The sequence below is a fragment of the Strigops habroptila genome, unplaced genomic scaffold (genome assembly GCF_004027225.2).
Source record: "Strigops habroptila isolate Jane unplaced genomic scaffold, bStrHab1.2.pri NW_022045636.1_ctg1, whole genome shotgun sequence".
NCBI classification, from domain to species: Eukaryota; Metazoa; Chordata; class Aves; order Psittaciformes; family Psittacidae; genus Strigops; species Strigops habroptila.
Window position 1 is genome coordinate 206,403 of NW_022651112.1, and position 13,906 is coordinate 220,308.

At 62.7% G+C, this 13,906-nt stretch overlaps 2 protein-coding genes across 2 annotated transcripts; both read left to right on the plus strand.

Annotated features, from left to right (window-relative positions):
• Nucleotides 1-30: 30 nt before the first annotated feature.
• Nucleotides 31-8,977, plus strand: RELA (RELA proto-oncogene, NF-kB subunit). Its single transcript, XM_030475379.1, is given in 13 exon segments — nucleotides 31-153; nucleotides 388-441; nucleotides 1,036-1,196; nucleotides 2,051-2,199; nucleotides 2,441-2,532; nucleotides 3,247-3,320; nucleotides 3,322-3,379; nucleotides 3,921-4,025; nucleotides 4,721-4,933; nucleotides 7,165-7,245; nucleotides 7,990-8,070; nucleotides 8,389-8,796; nucleotides 8,855-8,977. Coding segments are annotated over 13 exon segments (1,596 nt in total). The 5' UTR covers nucleotides 31-143; the 3' UTR covers nucleotides 8,965-8,977.
• Nucleotides 8,978-10,124: 1,147 nt separating this feature from the next.
• On the plus strand, nucleotides 10,125-13,485 carry DRAP1 (DR1 associated protein 1). Its single transcript, XM_030475406.1, has 6 exons — nucleotides 10,125-10,366; nucleotides 10,830-10,902; nucleotides 11,456-11,549; nucleotides 11,823-11,942; nucleotides 12,361-12,451; nucleotides 12,842-13,485. Exons 1-6 carry the CDS (start codon nucleotides 10,325-10,327, stop codon nucleotides 13,004-13,006), a joined length of 585 nt encoding a protein of 194 aa, XP_030331266.1. The 5' UTR covers nucleotides 10,125-10,324; the 3' UTR covers nucleotides 13,007-13,485.
• Nucleotides 13,486-13,906: the final 421 nt, after the last annotated feature.

The window sequence follows — 13,906 nt, forward strand, 5'->3', positions numbered from 1 at the left end:
GCAGTGGGCGGGGCCACGTGGCGCTCACGGAAGCGGCGCCGCGATCGTGTCTCTTCCCCCCCCCCCCCTTTCCCCATTCCCGCTATTCCCGGTATTCCCGCCTTTCCTCCCCTTTTCCCGCCTTCCCCCCCCCTTTTCCCGCCATGGAGGACGGTGAGTGCCCCCCCCACACCATTGTGGGGGGGTTCCCCCACCCTTTTCCCTCCTTTAATGACGTCAAACGCAGCCGGAGCCGTCAGTAGGTTCCAGGGTTAACACGGGGAAAAGGGGTTTAATGGTGGGGGGGGCGGGTTTAAAGAGGGTGAATGGTTATGGGGGGGGTCCCCACTGGTCATGTGACACCCTGCTGTCATGTGACACACACCCCCCTCCCTTTCCTCTCCATAGTGACCCCCCCGGAGCTTCTCCCGTTCCTCCTGCAGCAGGAGTGGGGGGGGGACGGTGAGTGCGGGGGGGTCAAACGGGGGTCATGGGGTGGCCAAAGGGGGTTAATGGGGGTCATGGGGGGGTTGCGGGTGGTCAATGGGGTGTCAAGGGGGGGGGTTGGGGGGGCCAAAGGGAGTTAATGGTGGCCAAGGGGAGTCAATGGGGAGGTCAAGGGGGTGGTTGGGGGAGTTTGGGGGTGGCAAAAAGGGGCTTTGGGGGGGGGTTGGGGGGGCAATGGGGATTATGGGGGGTCAAGGGGGGGTTGAGGGGGCCAAAGGGGATTGATGGGGGTCAGGGGGTGGCAGTGGAGGGGCAAGGGGGATCATGGGGGGGGTTGAGGGGAGGTAGGGGGGATTTGGGGGGGTCAATGGGGTGTCAAGGAGGTGTTTGGGCGGGGAAAAGGGGGTTAATGGGGGTCAAGGGAGATCACGGGAGGTTCAGGATGGGTTTCGGGGGGTCAATGGGAGCCGAGGGGGGGTCAATGTGGGTTAAGGGGAGGTTTGGGGGTTCAAGGAGGGGGGTGAGGGGGTCAATGGGTCCAAGGGGAGGTTTAGGGGGTTCAAGGAGGGGGATCAGAGGGACCGGGGGGGGGTCACTTGGTGCCCCCAGTTCCCGCAGAGCCCCCCCCGGTGCCGGCGCCATCGGTGGAGATCCTGGAGCAGCCGAAGGCGCGCGGGATGCGGTTCCGGTACAAGTGCGAGGGGCGCTCGGCCGGGAGCATCCCTGGGGAGCACAGCACGGAGAGCGCGCGCACGCACCCCACCATCCGCGTGAGACACCAGTACTGACCAGTATAACCCAGTACAGACCAGTGCAGGGCAATGGGAACCGGGAACCACCCCCCCCCCGACCCCCTTCAGTGCCCCCATCCCTGGGGAGCACAGCACAGGGAGCGCACGCATGCACCCCGCCACCAGCGTGAGACACCAGTATAGACCAGTACACACCAGTATAGACCAGTGCAGGGCAGTGGGAACTGGGAACCCCACTTCCAGAGTGACCCCCAGTGTCCCCATCCCTGGGAAGCACAGCACAGAGAGCACGCACACACACTCCACCATCCGTGTGAGACACCTCTACTCACCAGTATAACCCAGTATAGACCAGTGCAGACCAGTATAAGCTCGTACAGGTTAGCGTAGAGCAGTACAGGGCAATGGGAACAGGGAATCTCCTTCCAGACCCATCCCAGTGTCCCCATCCCTGGGGAGCACAGCACAGAGAGCACCCGAACACACCCCAGCATCCATGTGAGACACCACTACAGACCGGTATAGACCAGTATACACCAGTATAGACCAGTACAGACCAATACACACCAGTATAGACCAGTACAGACCAGTACAGGGCAATGGGAACCGGGAACCCCGTCCAGCCCCTCCCTGGTGTCCCCATCTCCAGGGTTCACAGCACCAAGCACCCTTCTCCTGTCCATGTGGGACCCCAGTCCAAACCAGTATAAACCAGTATGACCTGTTACCCGCTTTGGACCCCCCCAGCCCTCCCCACTCCCGTGCCCCCATCCCCAAGGATCACAGCACCAATCCCCCCTCTCCCATGCCTTTAGCTCTCCCAGTCCAAACCAGTATAAACCAGTCCAAACCAGCGCGTTGTCCCCCCGCAGGTGAACAACTACCGGGGCCCGAGCCGGGTGCGGGTGTCGCTGGTGACAAAGGACCCCCCCCACCGCCCGCACCCCCACGAGCTGGTGGGCAAAGACTGTCACGACGGTTACTATGAGGCCGAGCTGCCCCCCGAGCGCAGCGTGCACAGGTGGGGCTGCCCCCCAAGTGTGGGGCTGGGACCCGCATCTATGAGGTGACCCCCAATTGTGTGGGGCAGGACCCCGAGGTGTGGGGCTGGGACCCCCATCTATGAGGTGACCCCCAATTGTGTGGGGCAGGACCCCCAGGTGTGGGGCTGGGACCCCCATCTGTGGAGTGGGACCTCCAAATGTGGGGTGGGATCCCCAGGTGTGGGGCTGGGACCCCCATCTATGGGGTGATCCGCTCAGTTTCCAGAATCTGGGAATTCAGTGTGTGAAGAAGCGGGAGCTGGAGGCGGCCGTGGCCGAGCGGATCCGCACCAACAACAACCCCTTCAATGGTACTGGGAGCACTGGGAGGGGGACTGGGGGGACTGGGAGGCAATGGCAGGGTTATTGGTTCGTACAGGCTTATACTGGTTTATACTGGTGGGCACTGGGGAGCTGCTGGGAGGCTCTTGGGGATGCTGGGGGGTGATTCTGTGGGTCCCAGTGTCTGGGGGCTCCATACTGGCCCCCACTGGTCCATACTGGCCCATACTAGTCCGTACTGGCCCATTCCGGTCTGAACTGGTGCATACCAGTCCATAGTGGTTCATAGCGGTTGGTACCGGTTTGTACTGGCCCATATCGGTCCATTCCGGTCTGTACTGGTCCATTCCAATCCGCACTGGTCCATACCGGTCCATTCTGGTCTGTACTGGTCCATACTGGTCCACACCAGACCATACTGGTCCATACCAATCTCTATCAGTCCGTACCGATCTGTTCCAGTCCATACTGGTCCAAACTGGTCCATAGCAGTCTATTTTGGTCCCTACTGGTCCGTACCGGTCTGTAACAGTGTGTACTGGTGATTGCAGTCCATACTGGTCTATTCCAGTCCATACTGGTCTGTACTGGTGTATTCTGTACTGGCCCGTACTGGTCTATACTGGTCTGTATGGGTCCATACTGATCCATAGCAGCCCATACAGATCCATACTGGTTGGTACTGGTCTATACCGGTCCATACCGGTCCGTACCGGTTGACACTGGTCCACCCTGGTTCCCAGTGCCGGCGGAGCAGCGGGGGGGCGAGTACGACCTGAGCTCGGTGCGACTCTGCTTCCAGGTGTGGGTGCGGGGCGTGGGGGGGGGGGTGGCTCCCGCTGCCCCCGGTCCTGTCCCAGCCCGTCTATGACAACCGTGAGTGACCCCAAACCCCCCCCAGGACCCCAACCCCCTCCCCCGTGACCCCAAACCCCCCCCCGGGACCCCAAAACACCCCTTGGGGACGCCATATAACCCTGTGTGACCCCAAATGACCCCAGATGACCCCACTTGACCCTTCTGTCACTGCATATGACCCTGTGTAACCTTAAGGCATTTCCTGTATGGCCCCACCTGACCCCATGTGACCCTACATGACCCCATCTGGCCCCGTGTGACCCCACATGACCCTGTATGCCCCATCATGCCCTCATGTGACCCCCCTTGTCCCCACGTGACCCCGTGTGACCCCACGTGATCCTGCGTGACCTCACGTGACCCGAGTGTTACCTTACGTGACCCTCTGTGACCCTGCATCACCCCACATGACCCTGTGTGACCCCACATGACCCCGTGTGCCAACATATGACCTCCCTATGACCCCACTTAACCCCACGTTACCCTGTGTGACCTCACTTGACCCTGTGTGACCCCACATGACCCCCGTTTCCCTCCACATGACCCGTGCCCCCCCCAGGCGCCCCCAGCGCGGCCGAGCTGCGGATCTGCCGCGTGAACCGGAACTGCGGGAGCTGCCGCGGGGGGGACGAGATCTTCCTCCTGTGCGACAAAGTGCAGAAAGGTCAGAACCCAAAACCAGCCCAAAATCACCCCAAAACACCCCCGAAATAGCCCCAAACCACCACGAAACACCCCAAACCGGCCTGAAACAGCCCAAAAACACCCTGGAACAGCCCAAAACCGCCACAAAACACCCCAAAACCACCCCAAAACAGCCTGAAACAGCCCGAAATAGCTCAAAACCACTACGAAACACCCCAAAACAGCCTGAAACGGCCCAAAACCACCCCAAAACAGCCCAAACCACCCTGATACGCACTGAAACCTGCCAGAACACCCCCAAAACACCCTGTAACACCCCAAAACACCCCGAAACACCCCCAAAGTCACCCTGAAACACCCCAAAACCCCCTTGAAACACTCCCAAAGTCACCCTGAAACACCCCAAAACCCCCCTGAAACACTCCCAAAGTCACCCTGAAACACCCCAAAACACCTCAAAACACCCTGAAACACCCCGAAACACCCCCAAAACCAGCCTGAAACACCCCGAAACCCCCCAAAACCACCCCCAAAACACCCAAAAACCACCTCAAGACACCCCAGGAACACCTAAAACCACACTGAAACCCCCTGAAAACACCCCGAAAACGCCCCAAAAACACCTTGAAACACCCCCTTGTCCCCCCGCATGCCTGCGTCCTCACACAGCCTATGGGTGCCCCCCACCCATGGGTGCCCCCGTTAACCCCGCAGAGGACATCGAGGTGCGGTTCTGGGCCGAGGGCTGGGAGGCGCGCGGCTCCTTCGCGCAGGCCGATGTCCACCGCCAGGTCGCCATCGTGTTCCGGACGCCGGCATTCCTGGATCCCGGCCTCCGGCAGCCGCGGAGCGTCCACATGGAGCTGCAGCGCCCGTCCGACCGGCAGCGCAGCGCCGCCATGGAGTTCCGCTACCTGCCCCACCACGGTGCGGCGCGGGACGGGGCACGGGCATGGAGACGGGATGGGGGGATACGGGATATGGGATAGGGGGATATGGGATATGGGGATGTGGGGATATGGGATATGGGGACATGGGGATATGGGGACATGGGGATATGGGATATGGGGATATGGGGATATGGGGATATGGGGATAGGGGATATGGGGATATGGGACATGGGGACATGGGGACATGGGGATATGGGATATGGGGATATGGGACATGGGACATGGGGATATGGGGACATGGGGATATGGGATATGGGGACATGGGGATAGGGGGACATGGGACATGGGGATATGGGGACATGGGGATGTGGGGACATGGGGATATGGGATATGGGGATATGGGGACATGGGGATATGGGATATGGGGACATGGGGACATGGGGATATGGGGACATAGGGATATGGGATATGGGGATATGGGGACATGGGGATATGGGATATGGGGACATAGGGATATGGGATATGGGGATATGGGGACATGGGGATATGGGGACATAGGGATATGGGATATGGGGATATGGGGACATGGGGATATGGGATATGGGGACATAGGGATATGGGATATGGGGATATGGGGACATGGGGATATGGGATATGGGGACATGGGGATATGGGGATATGGGATATGGGGATATGGGGACATGAGGATATGGGATATGGGGATATGAGATATGGGATATGGGGATATGGGATATAGCACATGGGGATATGAGGCATGGGGATAGGGGGATATGGGGATATGGGGTATGGAGACATGGGATATGGGGATATGGGATATGGGGATATGGGGGATGGGACATGGGGATGCGGGATATGGGGATATGGGATATGGGGATTTGGGGTATGGGACACAGGAGTATGGGATGTGGGGATATGGGATATGGGACATGGGGATGCGGGATATGGGGATATGGGATATGGGATATGGGATATGGGGATACAGGGATATATGATGTGGGGACATGGACATGGGGATATGGGGATTTGGGGAATGGGGACATGGGGATATGGGACATGGGGATGCGGGATATGGGGATATGAGGATATATGACGTGGGGATATGGGTATATGGGGACATGGGGATAGGGGATATGGGGATAGGGGATATGGGGATAGGGGATATGGGACACAGGGATATGGGATAGGGGGATAGGGGGTATGAAACATGGGAATATGGGATATGGGAATAGGGCATATGGCGATATATGACGTGGGGACATGGGGACATGGGACATGAGAACGGGGATATGGGGACATGAGCATATGGGATATAGGGATATGGGATATGGGGATGTGGGGTATGGGATATGGGGATATGGAGACATGGGATATGGGACATGGGGTTGTGGGATATGGGGATATAGGAGATGGAGACATGGGGATATGGGGATTGGGGATATGGGATATGGGACATGGGGATATGGGATATGAGGGTATGGGACATCAGGATGTGGGATATGGGGATATGAGATATGGGGACATGGGACATGGGGCATGGGGATGTGGGATATGGGGATATGGGACGTGGGGATATGGGATATGGGGTTACAGGACACAGCGATATGGGGATATGGGATATGGGGACACGGGGATATGGCATATGGGAATAGGGGATGTGGGGATATATGACGTGGGGATATGGGATGTGGGACATGGGGACATGGGACATGAGAACGGGGATATGGGGACACAGCCCCTCTGGCTAATTGCACCCTGGGGGGCTCCTGGGGCCCTTGAGATCATTCCTGGGTCCTATTGGGTGCTCCTGGGTCCCCTTCGAATCATTCCTGGGTCCCTTGGGGTCCCCTTTGTCCCCCTGGCATCTTTGGGGACCACTTTGGGGCCCTATTGTGACACTTAGGTGATGCCCTGGTCCTTGTTGTCACCCTGGGGTGCTCCTGGGCTCTCTGGCACCCACTTTGGGTCCCTGTTGTGACCCTTGGTGATGCTTTGGTCCCTGTTGTCACCCTGGGGTGCTCCTGGGTCCCCTTTGGGGGTGTTCTGGGGGGGTCACTGGTGTGACTGGGTGTCACTGGGAGGTGACTGGGGGGTCACTGGGTGTTACTGGGACGTGACTGGACGCAGCTGGAGATGACTGGTTGGAAACTGGGGGTGACTGGGAACTGGCTGGCGGTCGCTGGGAGCTAACTGGGCGTTACTGGGAGCTAACTGGGTGTCACTGGTCTGTAACTGGTGTCACTGGTGCAGGGGACCTGCAGTGCATCGAGGAGAAGCGCAAACGCACCCGCGAGACCTTCCGCTCCTTCGTGCAGCGCAGCCCAATGCCTGGTGGGGGGACACGGGGGGGGGCAATGGGGGTCCCAGGAGGATATTTGGGGTCCTTGGGAGGGTTATTGGGGTCCCAGGGGGGGTATTTGGGGTCTGGGGGGGTTATTTGAGTCACTGGGAGGGGGTTATTGGGGTCCCTGGGGGGGTATTTGGGGTCCTGGGGGGGCTATTGGGGTCCCTGGGAGGGGGTTATTGGGGTCCCAGGGGGGGTATTTGGGGTCTGGGGGGGTTATTGGGGTCCCTGGGAGGGGATTATTGAGGTCCCTGGGGGGGTATTTGGGGTCCTTGGGAGGGTTATTGGGGTCCCAGGGGGGGTATTTGGGGTCTGGGGGGGTTATTGGAGTCGCTGGGAGGGGGGGTATTGGGGTCCCTGGGGGGGTATTTGGGGTCCTGGGGGGGCTATTGGGGTCCCTGGGAGGGGGTTATTGGGGTCCCTGGGGGGGTATTTGGGGTCCTTGGGAGGGTTATTGGGGTCCTGGGGGGGTATTTGGGGTCTGGGGGGGTTATCGGAGTCCCTCGGGGGGGGTATTGGGGTCCCGGGGGGCCTATTGGGGTCCCGGGGGGGCTATTGGGGTCCCTGGGAAGGGGTTATTGGGGTCCCTGGGGGGGTATTTGGGGTCTCGGGGGGGCTATTGGGGTCCCAGGGGGGTTAATGGAGTCCCCAGGGGGATATTTGGGGTTCTGAGGGGATTATTGGCATCCCAGGGGGGGTCCCTGACGCTCTCCCCCCATCCCCCCCCCCAGGTCTGGCCCCCCCCGAGCCCCGCCCCCCCCGGCGCATCGCAGTACCCTCACGGCCCCCCCCCGGCCTCGCAGCACCCCCCCGCCATGGGTGAGCTACGGGGGCACTGGAGGGCACTGGGAGGGGTCTGGGGGCTACTGGGAGTGAGTGGGGGGCTACTGGGGGTGACTGGGGGGGCTACTGGCGGTGACTGGGGGGGCTATTGGGAGTGACTGGGGGGGCTACTGGGGGTGACTGGAGGGGCTACTGGGGGTGACTGGGGGTGCTACTGGGGGCGCTACTGGGGGTGACTGGGGGGCCTATTGGGAGTGACTGGGGGGGCTACTGGGGGTGACCGGGGGCTACTGGGGCTGACTGGGAGTGCTGTGGCTGCTCCGGCCCGTGACTCCTCCTCTCCGCAGCGCCCCCCCCGTGTTTTGGGGCCCCGGGGGGGGTATTGGGGGGCGCCCCCCCCCCCGCAGCCGAGCCCTTGGCTGAGGCGCTGCTGCAGCTGCAGGTGGCTGAGGAGGGGCCCCCCCCGGACGTGGGAGGGGGCAGCAGCGGGGGGGGGGTGTCCCCACCCCCCTCATTGGACCTGGGGGTGCTCCTGGGGGACCCCCAGTTCCCCCCACTGGAGACCATCAACGCCGCTGAGGTGCAGCGGCTGCTGGGGCCCCCCGAACCTCCCCCCCCGCTCTTCGGGGACCCCCCCTTGCCTCTGGGGGGGGCTGATGGAGGGGGGGCCCCCCCCATGCTGATGTCGTACCCCGAAGCCATTGCTCGCCTCGTGCAGGGGGGGGACGGGCCTGGGGGGGGGGGCCCAGTTTGGTGTTGGGGGTTCCCAGTTAGGGGGTGGGGGGGTTGAATTGGGGGGGGGAGCTGACGTAGGGGGGGCCCCCCCCGATTTGGGGGTTGGGGGGGGGGACCCCGAGGACTCGCTGCCCTCCCTGGGGGACCTGGACTTCAGTGCCTTCCTCAGCCAGTTCCCCTCCTCCTAAGTGGGAGGCACTGGGAGGGTTCTATGGGGGGACTGGGGGACTACTGGGAGGGTTTAGGGGGGGAACTGGAGGCCTATGGGGAAGCACTGGGAGGCTTTTAGGGGGCGCTGGGGGGGCTGAGGGGTGCTAGAGGTTACTGGAGGGCTACTGGGAGTCACTGGGAGGCTACTGGGAGACCTCTAGGGGCAACTGGGAGGCTTTTAGGGAGCACTGGGGGGGCCGAGGTGTGCTAGAGGTTACTGGAGGGCTACTGGGAGACTTCTAGGGGCAACTGGGGGGTTTTTAGGGGGCACTGGCAGTGACTGGGGGCTACTGGGTGACACTGGGAGACTGCTGGGCTGTTGGGGGGCTATCGGGAAAATTCGGGGGGGGTCACTGGGAGGCTTGTAGGGGGTCACTGGGGGCTACTGGGAGTCACTGGGAGGCTACTGGGAGACCTCTAGGGGCAAATGGGAGGCTTTTAGGGAGCACTGGGGGGACCGAGGGGTGCTAGAGGTTACTGGAGGGCTACTGGGAGGCTACTGGGAGACTTCTAGGGGCAACGGGGGGGGGTTTAGGGGGCACTGGCAGTGACTGGGGGCTACTGGGTGACACTGGGAGACTGCTGGGCTGTTGGGGGGCTATCGGGAAAGTTGGGGGGGGTCACTGGGAGGCTTGTAGGGGGTCACTGGGGGCTACTGGGAGAGGTCTGGGTGGCACGGAGCAGTCCCAGGGAGTTACTGGGTGGAACTGGGAGTCACTGGGAAGCAACCAAGTGCCTACTGGGGGGGGGGGGTGTCTGGGAGACTACTGGGGACAACTGGGAGCTACTGGGGACCACGGGACTGCAACTGGGAGATACTGAGAGTCCTCAGGGCCCCCCCCATCACCAGCATTAACCCCATCCCCCCGAATAAAGTGCCTTATGGGGGGGGGGGAGGATTAACACCCCCCGTTTTAACCCCCCCCCCCCGAATCACCCCAATAAATGGTCTGAGGCCGGATCGAGCTTTGATTGACAGCGGGGGCGTGGCCTAAAGCGGGGGGCGTGGCCTAAAGCGGGTATATTGCTGCGTAGGGGCGTGGTCTAAGGCGGGGGCGTGGCCGCCGCCTGGGGCGTATCGTGCCGCTGGGGGGCGTGGCCTGCAGGGAAGGGGCGTGGCTTGCATTGGTGCCGTTGCGGCCCGTGCGCAAAGCGCCGGGCGCGGGGGGCGGAGCTACTAAAGGAAGAGGCGTGGCTTGTTCCCCGGAAGGGGCGGGGCTTGTCGGCGGCTGGGCCGCGGCACCGGAGCGGAGCAGGGAGAGGGCGGGAGCGGCCCAGCGGGGGCCGGGGCCGGGGCCCGCAGCGGGACCCAGCGGCGCCGGGGCCGGGGCCGGGGCGATGCCGAGCAAGAAGAAGAAATACAACGCGCGGTTCCCGCCGGTCAGCGGGGAGGGGCGGGGCCTGAGGCGGAAGTGGAAAGGGGGGGGCGTATCACCATGGCAACGGGGAGGAATGGGCGTGGAGGCGTGGTCGTTGGGAGGGGGCGTGTCTTGTGCGGTGGGCGGGGCGCGAGGGGAGGTGGGGGTGTGGCCATGGCAGGGGGCGGGGCCAATGGGCCCAGGTGAGTGCATGGAGGGGGTGTTAGTATCTATGGCAACGGGGCGTGGCTTTGGGGAGGGGGCGTGGCCTCGTCTTGGGGGCGTGGCTTCTGCAGGGTGCCCCTTGTAATGTGATAAGGGGCGTGGCCTCTGGATTGGGGGCGTGGCCTAAGAGGGGGCGTGGCTTTGTGCCTGGTGGTCTCCAGCCCCATCTAAGAGGAGGGAGGGGGCGTGGCCACGGGAGGGGGCGTGGCGGGGGGGGGAGGCGCTTGTCCGTGCCTCAGTTTCCCTCCTGCTCTCCACAGGCGCGGATCAAGAAGATCATGCAGACGGATGAGGAGATCGGGAAGGTGGCGGCCGCCGTCCCTGTCATCATCTGTATCCTCATGGAGCAGCAGCACCAGGGTCACCCCAGCATGGATATCGGGGTGTCCCACCCCCCGGACACTCGGGTGCTCCCGAGGTCCCCCCGCCATTGGCACCAGGGTCCCCCTATGCCATCCCTCCTGAAGTCCCCCCTACCCCAGAGGCCTGGGTGGCCCCAACCCCAGCCCCTTGAGTCCTTCCCATGTCACCTTGGTCCCCCCTGCCCATGGGGTAGCCCTGGGTCCCATGGGTGGGGGATTGGGGTGCCCTGGGGTCCTGGTTCCCCATGGGCTGGCAGAGGGGTGGGGAGGTCCATGGGGGCTTTTTGGGTGTCTGTGGGTGCCCATGGTGGGGGTCTGGGCGGGTCTATGGGTGCCCATAAAGGGGGTCTGTGGGGGTCCGTAGGGGTTCATGGGTGTCCATGGGGATTTGTAGGGGTGTCTGGGTGTCCACTGGTGCCCCTGGGTGTCAGTGGGTGCCTATGGGTGTCAGTGGGTGCCTGTGAGGGTGTCCATAGGTGCTCATGGGTGCCAGTGGGTGTCCGTGAGGGTCCTTAGCACCCCAGCCCGGGCTCTGGAGCTCTTCCTGGAGTCGCTGCTGCGGAAGGCCTGTCACGTCACCCAGTCCCGCAACGCCAAGACCATGACAACGTCCCACCTGTGAGACCCGCCCCAGCACCCATGGCCTGTTTGGGGGAGTCCTGGGGTACCCAGGTCCCATTGGGGTGGTTGGGGAGGGGTCTTTGGGTGCCTGCGCCCCATTGGGGGTGGTCCTGGGACACTCAGGAACTATTTGGGGGGGGTTTAAGGAGCGTGCATCACTCCGTGCCTCAGTTTCCCCACTCCCCCCTTAAGCCTTAGGGTAGAGCTAGGTGTTGGGGGCGGGGCTTGTGGCTGGGGGCGGGGCTTGCTGACCCCGCCCCTTTCCCATAGGAAGCAATGCATTGAGCTGGAGCAGCAGTTCGACTTCCTTAAGGATCTGGTGGCCGCGGTGCCGGACATGCAGGGGGAGGGCGAGGAGCCGCACGGCGACGGGGAGCGGGGACCACGCAGGTGGGTGACACCCCCCTCCCAATATATGCCCCCCCCCCCCGACATCTGGGGACCCCCTGACATAATGGACCCCCTCCCTTGACATATGGCACCCCCCCAACATCAGAGACCCCCCCCAAATATCTGAGGGGTCCATGTGGGTGCCACGGGAGGGGGTGATCCATGGAAGGGGGGTTCCCCGTGGGAATGGGGTGGTTTATAGGGTACAGGGAGGGGATCCTCCAAGCTCTGGATCCCATGGGAATGGGGGGGGGGGGTGGGTTATGGAGGAGGGTGGGGTGTCCAATATCTGGGTGCTATGGGAATAAGGTGGGGGGGTCCCCAATAGCTGTGTCCTTTATAAGGGCATTTGGAGGTGGTGGGGGTTACAAGAGGGGGTCCCCAATGTCCGGAGGGGGGTCGGGGGGGTCTCTTCCAGGGGTCGCCGCCCCGGAGCCGGCCGGAAGAACGGGGGCCCCGGTGGGAAGGGGAAGGATCCCAAACAGTCAGGAACGGACACGGAGCAGGAGGTGGGGGGACCCCGAGACTCCTGGGGGGGGGGGTTGGGGGGGTCCTGGAGATGGTTTTTGGGGGTCCTGGGGGGGGGTTGGGTTGTCCTGAAGGGGATTTGGGGGGATCTTGGGGGGTTTGAGGAGTTCCTGGGAGGGTTTGGGGGGTCCTGGATGGGTTTGGGGGCTCCTAGAGGGGCTTGGGGGGGTCCTGGATGGGTTTGGGGGCTCCTAGAGGGGCTTGGGGGGGTCCTGGATGGGTTTGGGGGCTCCTAGAGGGCCTTGGGGGGGTCCTGGATGGGTTTGGGGGGGTCTTGAAGGTGTTTGGAGGGGTTCTGGAGGGGGTTGGAGTGTTCGGGGGGGGGGGTTTGGGGGTTCCTGTGTCCTGTCATTGCCATATCCCCCCCCCAGGAGGACAGCGAGGACAGTGACAGTGATGGGGAGGAGGAGCCGCCGCCGCCCCCCCCCGCACCCGCCCCCCTCAACTTCTCCAGGTATCCCAATAGCGGGGACCCCTTCTGTGGGGGGGGGAACCCCCCAAACCTGGGGGGGGCCCTCAGAGGAGGGGGGTGTTAAACACACCCCCCCCCCCCCCCCCCATTTTGGCTCCACTGACCCCCTGTTCCCACAGCCCGGGGGGGCCCTTCGCACCCCTGGGCCCCCCCACGCTGCCGGGGGGGCTCCCCCCGGCCCCCGGCCCCCCCCGGGCCCACGAGGAGGAGGAGGAGGAGGAAGATTACGATTCCTGACACCCCAAACCCCCCCCCGGACCCTCCCAAACGCCCCTGGGTGCTGGGGTGAGGGCACCAGGGCGATGAGTTGTGGCCATTCTCAGCCTGGGGGGGGTGGGGGGGGGCTCAGTTTGGATCCCGGGGTTCCCCCTTCCTGGATTCCCGGGGTTTATCCTGGAGTCCTGAGGCTCCTCCCACATTCTTGGGGTTCCCGGACCCCATTTTAAGGGGTGGGGGGGGATTGATTTTGGGGCCCTTTGGTGACATTTAATGAGTCGGGGGGGGAGGTTTGTATCGGCTCAATAAAGTTCCTGTTTCCATACATCCGGGTCCTCCCCTGCCCTCCCTAATCCTTGGACCCCTCAAACCCTGGGGGCCCCCCCCCAGCTTAATGGGCCCCTCACCCAAACCCCAGGGCCCCCCCCAAATCCTGCCCCCCCCCCCCCCCACCGTCCCATTGGGGACACGTGGTGCCTCTCTCGGCCACTAGGGGGCAGCAGAGCACCTGTGGGGGGGCTGCAGGGACCCAGAGGAGCCCCATAGGAGACCTATAGGATCTATAGGGGATCTATAGGGCCTCATGGGGGCGTATAGACACCTACAGAAACCCATAGAGGAGTATATAGTGGGTATAATAGCCCGTCAGGGTGTTATAGGGGCTTATAGAAGCCGGGGGTAGGTTTATAGGGGTCTATAGGCACGTCTAATAGTGTTTATAAGGACTATAGGAGCTCATAGAGTTTAT

Bases quoted from the DNA above. Each gene is read 5' to 3' on its own strand.
- DRAP1 (XM_030475406.1), top strand. From the start codon at position 10,325: ATGCCGAGCAAGAAGAAGAAATACAACGCGCGGTTCCCGCCG. The intron at 10,367-10,829 runs GTCAGCGGGGAG...TGCTCTCCACAG, and splicing joins ACAACGCGCGGTTCCCGCCG to GCGCGGATCAAGAAGATCAT. The intron at 10,903-11,455 runs GTATCCTCATGG...TTAGCACCCCAG, and splicing joins CGCCGTCCCTGTCATCATCT to CCCGGGCTCTGGAGCTCTTC.